This window comes from Nannizzia gypsea, genomic scaffold, assembly GCF_000150975.2.
Source record: "Nannizzia gypsea CBS 118893 supercont1.2 genomic scaffold, whole genome shotgun sequence".
NCBI lineage: Eukaryota > Fungi > Ascomycota > Eurotiomycetes > Onygenales > Arthrodermataceae > Nannizzia > Nannizzia gypsea.
This window is the reverse complement of record NW_003345200.1, coordinates 2,718,886-2,724,885: the sequence shown is the minus strand read 5'-3', so window position 1 is coordinate 2,724,885 and position 6,000 is coordinate 2,718,886. Positions and strand designations below refer to the sequence as shown.

The 6,000-nt window shown below is 49.3% G+C and overlaps 3 protein-coding genes across 3 annotated transcripts; all 3 read right to left on the bottom strand.

Moving 5' to 3' along the window:
- Positions 1–411: 411 nt before the first annotated feature.
- On the bottom strand, positions 412–982 carry MGYG_03050 (hypothetical protein; the record flags this gene model as incomplete). Its single annotated transcript, XM_003175478.1, has 2 exons — positions 412–728; positions 968–982. 2 exons carry the CDS (start codon positions 980–982, stop codon positions 471–473), a joined length of 273 nt encoding a protein of 90 aa, XP_003175526.1. The 3' UTR covers positions 412–470.
- An 827-nt stretch (positions 983–1,809) lies between these two features.
- MGYG_03049 (hypothetical protein) lies at positions 1,810–2,540 on the bottom strand (the record flags this gene model as incomplete). Its single annotated transcript, XM_003175477.1, has 4 exons — positions 1,810–2,124; positions 2,156–2,257; positions 2,300–2,466; positions 2,489–2,540. The coding sequence occupies 4 exons, from the start codon at positions 2,538–2,540 to the stop codon at positions 1,810–1,812; spliced, it is 636 nt and encodes a 211-aa protein (XP_003175525.1).
- An 801-nt stretch (positions 2,541–3,341) lies between these two features.
- MGYG_03048 (hypothetical protein) lies at positions 3,342–4,084 on the bottom strand (the record flags this gene model as incomplete). The annotated part of the gene is made up of 2 exons (XM_003175476.1): positions 3,342–3,667; positions 3,895–4,084. 2 exons carry the CDS (start codon positions 4,082–4,084, stop codon positions 3,342–3,344), a joined length of 516 nt encoding a protein of 171 aa, XP_003175524.1.
- Positions 4,085–6,000: the final 1,916 nt, after the last annotated feature.

Here is a 6,000-nt window from a genome sequence, read left to right as displayed (position 1 = left end):
TCTTAATAAGTGCACACGGGTTTTTTGACAAGCTGACTTAGAGAGAGAGGCAGGGTCCAAAAAAAAGGACGGAAGAGGCAGCAGCAACGGCTTGTTGTCTTGATATCAAGTAAAAGTTGACATGTGTATATATAGATTTCCGACTTGGCTAACTACTGTGGATAGTTGATTGGGGCAGGTCAACTGCCACTTGCCTGCCTGATTCTATACTCTCTAGATCCGGTACGGATGGGGTATTGTATATGTTGAACAGCAATCAACGGCGTGAGGCCGAAGAGAAAAGAAAAGGAGGGAGCCTCTCTCTAGTTATGAATATATCAAAACCCACGACGAGCGTTTATCGACTCCAGCCGCTGTTTGCAATCGAATGTTCGATGGAAGGGGGCGGGGAGGGGGGCCAGCTGCGTGATGGGGGTTGAGGATATATATCTTTTTTTAGGAATTCGTATGAAGATGCAGCCCTTGGTACATCATCGTATGCACATCCGTATCGTATTGAAAGTGAGATAGAGTTCCAGGCAAGGGGTGGAACCCTTGTCTAGCGAGTGTGATGTGACGGCTTCTTTCACACCGGGATGAAACCAGGTCTTTCTTCTTGAGGGAGGGTTGATGTGGGAGACGGCGGGAATATAAAAAGATGACGGCGCTTGGGGAAACGGCCAGTATCCAGTCCGTTCATCCTTCTCCTCTTCGCTGGATCCTTTGCTGCCAAAAAGAAACCTCCCGTGCTGCGAACCCCCAGTGAGCAGAGTATCATTTGCGTGTACCACGGCGTACACACTTGTACTTTTTCGTCAGTGCACTGCTTTTCAAAATCTTTCCTTTTTTGCAAAAAATGGATGGCTAGCAGGTAACAGAGATCAATATCACTGTTTCTTCTCGCTTATAACCACTCACCAGGGAGGGATCCCCCCAGCACAGAGAAGGCAACACGCAAAGATCGGGCTTAGATACAGCCGTAGAATACCATAGTAACATCCATTATAGGTATATGTATGTATATGGTACGGGCTATCCTGAGGTGGAAACCGCTTCTGCACCAGCAGCATATCCGCCCGCTCATACATACGTACAGGCTCCATACATGGCCTTGAAGAATTAACGGGGGTACAATAGCTGTGACAAGTTCTTCTGCCTATGCAGGGTGCATGCATCAGGTACACTGGATGTATACCCTCTCCCAGCACCGGATAGGCCAGTACATAGTACGCCTGCCTGCATCCTGTCCGTGTTATATGGGGAACAAGGGCGAGGGCCGCAGCAGGATGAAGGGTTTGAGGAAAGCAAGTGGAACGGGGCGGGACGAGCGTGACGAAATCGATTTATTTTAGCTGCATATCCTAGCGCCAATGGACACTCGGTGGCTTTTTCTGGGCTCATCGTCGTTGGCTTCTTGTTGGATAAGAGTGAAGAAGCACTCTGCGGCCAACAAGACGGGCCACCATGGCCCCTCGAAGGGCTTTTTCCTCTCGCCGTATTTTACCATTGCGTATTGTACGGAGTAAGTATGAATGTAAAAGCAGAGGCCTGCCGTTGCGGAGCCCTATCTATATCCATCTCCAACTAATGGTCAAGGGGGAGGGGGGGCGAAGGGGCCGATGTCTCCCTTGCTGGGCGCTAACCTGAGGTCGCAGGCCGTCTGCAGCAACTGATTGGCTGTCCACCGGGGTCGTGATGTGATAGATGGGCTTGCTCCCGCATATCTAGACTCGCTGCTCAGCAACTGCTCAGATCACATACCTACATAGTGACCAGACAGCATGCTCTCAGGCAAAAAAAGCGAACAAAGCGATCGGATCGGGAGGCAGCTCAAAAGCAGGCTAGCTGGCTGGTACCGGAATATAAGACGCTCGCTTCCAGACCAGGGAAGGCGAAAAAAAAGAGGGTATCATCTGCTCGTTCATCCGTCGCAGCGGAAACCAACAGGAAGGAAGAGGTGATTGTTGCGCTGTGGTCGAATTTACAATCCTCGAGCTGCGGTCGCCTCTCTTCACTTGCTGAATCAGGGGAGGGGATGATGTCTCCTCGGGTCTCCCCGGCCTCCAAGGCCTTGTGCCTCAGGTTTGCTTCGCTCTGCCGGGATGTACGGTTGATAGGAGATAACCACCGGTTATAGGGTGTTAACTATACGTAGTATACGTACATACGTAAGAGCTCTCTGGGCCGGGCTTCGGCTTGCGCTCTCCTCTCTAAGCGCCGAGATTGACAGAGCTACGTTGCTCACCTCCCTTTTGCCGATGCAGCTTAATGGCTCTGGCTTTCACCAGCAGAGTGCTTCCTGTCTCGCTCTGATACACACACTCCTCCCTGCCACTCTGCCAGCCTCTTTGTCGATGACGCTGGCGATCGTGAATCCCTGGCGCTGCTGCTGCGAGTGGGCGGTGGGGGGCCGACGGCCGCATGAATAAAATCCACCCTCGACTGGCTGCAATTTGCTCGCATTAATTATCGTTGCATTGCCGTATCCTTCAGCGAGAAAGCCAAATACGCTCGCCTTGACTAATCACTGGCTTCTCTGGGCCATCTCCCTGACGGTCCATTTTGGCACGGGAACGTGCATCTCACAGTATGTAATGCATGAATGGGCGCATTAATTAGCTTGCAAGTACTTCGTAAGTACGGGAACAACTGCTCAAGGTAGAACGGACAGGACTTAGGCGTAATTTATCAGTCCAATCACCGCAATCCTGCAGGCATTGTCCCTCTGTTCTCCTGCTGTTGGCCTGCAGAATGTACCTTACTGGCTGCTGCCCAGGTTCGTTGCAGGGCGGTTACTCGGGCAACATTTCCCTATCTATCTGTCTCCTCGTTATGGCAAGGGACAGGCATTTGCTTTTTGGTTTCGGCCTGCTCCTTTTGTACTTATCTCTCCTTCCTAGGCATGAAAATCCAATGCATCGCAGGAAAGTAAACTCTCGTAGAACTGATCTGCCGGTGGACAGCGCATGTATGGCTCGCATTTCGCATATATATATTGTCGTTGCATTCCCCCCTTCTCCCTGACTGAACACTATTGTGGCTGTCGGCGTTGGCAAGCGGCGCCAGCACATAGATGCGTCTGTACTGCCCTGTGTACAGAGAGGTAGACACGCACATATGTATCTCGCATGGTACAGGAATGCTGCTTTTTGGGCCTTTGGTTAGGGCAAGGACACCCTAGGACGATAGGCAGGAAATGCCCGCAAGGCCCGGTACCTCCTCGGTACAGCCAGGAACAAGCACAAGACGCTATTTGAAATTTATCCCTATTGATGACCCCTTTGGGCAACTATAGTGATGCATCTCTTGCGTCGTTGCTGGGCAACTTGTGCTTTGAGAAGGCTGGCCTCTGTCACTCGCCACTATCCGTGTGTTTTACTACGAAGTACGGAGTATAATTGAGCGAACAAGCACCGCGTACCCTCGCGGCAGTGCAAGTAAGACTGTCCATGTATGTCTCTCATTTCAGGCATATCAGTCAAGTTTCCCCGTGGGATGTAACTAGCCGTGCTGCTGTAGGTAGCTCTGAATTGAACAGCTTCCGGGTTGTGTTTGCTTGTTGGCTGAAGAGCCAGGCGCAGCAGCACAAGCATCACCCTGGCCAGCCTAAATATAATACCTTGCCAGCTGCCCTTGCACGTCACAATGTTAGATGTCTCAAAAGCCATTCGCCGAGAGAGGAAGCTGTCTAAGTAAGGTCTGGCGATGGTCAGTTAACGGCGTCATCCACATGGTGAGTTAACGGATAACATTAACACAATATACACCAAAGTTAAAGGTAACTAAAAGACAAAAAAAAGGAAATGAAGGAAAAGAAGAAAAGGTAACTTATTAGTTACACCGCTCGAGTCTAACTTTGCAAGATGTAACAAACGAAAAAGCCGATTCTCGCATACGAAGCAGTGCGTTAGTTACCATATACGGAGTAATACCAATATACTCGGCAGCGAGCGATACCGGTGAACTCGGTGGCGTTTGTTGAGATGTCCTGCTGATCCCACAGCAAGTCCAACGCTTTGCATTGAGAAGAAAATGGTCGGCCGTACCGAGGACAACAATAGGATTCCAATAGTTCGGTTGACTCTCTCACAGCCTTGGACAGCATGATTATAGGAGATATTTGCCACAGCTGTGCTCAGAACTTCGTACGTTGTGGTGCAACGATCAAGTGACATACTACCACAAACTATTTCACCGTTGGAAAACGCCTGAGCTGGCACTGATAGCTGGAGGATCGATGCATGAGGCGCTTATGGTTCTGACCAGAGGTTCTCCTCTTATTATCGGGGAATACGAGCCATGTGGAGCGCATACATAGATGTAAATACACTGCGGGCAAAGAGTTGGCAGCCATATATCGAAGAAAACCTGGATTTCCATTCTGCCGTCACCTTCCAGGGATATATGACTTGAGTATCGATCACAGCTTCTTGAGATTGCGTCTGCAGTGTATCGTGCAGCCGTGGGCTGTCGCCTGTCCATGGGTAGGTTGATAGCCTGCACCAAGAGCTGGGAGGCAATATAGAGAGCTGCAGCTACCTCACTAGCATGATAAAATGGCACCGTACATTTATGTCAAGGGGGACAAGCCGCGTTTTGCGCCCGCAGTACGCCAGGGATTGGGAACGATGCTGGACGGTGCATGATATTCTGCTCATTGTAGGATGCGCTTACCACCTGCTCCTACTTAAGAACATAATTGCGGTTAGCACAGGATACTCTTAGACAGAGTAATTTCGTTGCAGTTAGTCAGTGCCTAGGCAGGATAATTTGTGCTTATCCAGGTGCCATTGTACGAGCCTTTGGAGCTTGATGATGGTGTCGGTCAGATTGTAGGATATCTAAGCAGAGTTCATCTTGCATCTTTTTCATGTAGTCATAATAATAAAAGGTTCCCGCTGATATATGACATGGTGACGGGTCGCCGGGATATAGGAAAGGGCCGAAAGCTGCTCTTAAAGCCCATCCTTGCCCTACCTGTAGGTATGACGGATCTCATGTTATGAGCGATAGTAAAACCTTGCCAAAGCCCTTTACAAGTTACAACCGCGCCTACAGCTGTTTCAAAGCGCGACGAGGTGCAACATGTGTAAGCTAGAGATTGCTAATTCCCAATAACAGTATAGAGAAGGTAATGCCGTAGAGGAGATTGTAGGACTATTGTTACATGCCATGGCACTGAGCAGGCCCTCCGCCCGGAAAGGTTCACCTTGATATGCATGAAATGATGACATGTAGGTATAGACTCTTGTCACATACACAGGGGCTCCTGGAAATTTGGGATTTGATTCCGGAAACTCGGGTGCCCGCCTCAGTGACTGGCATTGATGGGATGCATCAAAATTATAAGACTGGGGATTTAAGAAAATGTATTTCAGTGCATCAGTGATCAGTGTGGTATATAGCTCGAGAACCATGGCCATATATAACTGTATCCCTCTCAATCGATGTCAGGGGACAGGGTACAACCCGAGATGTCATGATTTTGTCCAATAGCGGTGTATGGTATAAAACCGGACATATATCTTCCGGAATGCCAGTGAGAGTCACCTGTGGATGCTTGAACGGGCTCCCTTGCAAGTGTGATAACAAAAGTATGTGACTAACTATATTCCACACACTGTATGTGTCTTCCGCTGGCTTTCATTTCGCCTACGTGTGAGCCTGGCTTATTTCCCATGAGTATTTCTGACAAGTTCACTTAGCCAACGCATACTGATGCCGGAAGTGATGCTGATTCAGATAATTAGGAAGATGTGCAATTGACTTCTGCTTCGGGAGCTGAGACACAAGGTTGTATAACCCTGTAGTCCCATTGGGTATGCATATATATTATCTTGGTCAGGGCGCAATTCGACTGTCGTGCCATGCGGCTTGAGGCATGGGAAATATAGATGGAAGTGTTCGGAATGGGTCAGAGAGCTCCCTTGTTCACTAATTGCTAGGAGATATTCGCCATCAGTCCGCCATCGACGTTTTAGGAGAGAATACTCCGTATGCCTTACTGGATGGAATACCCCG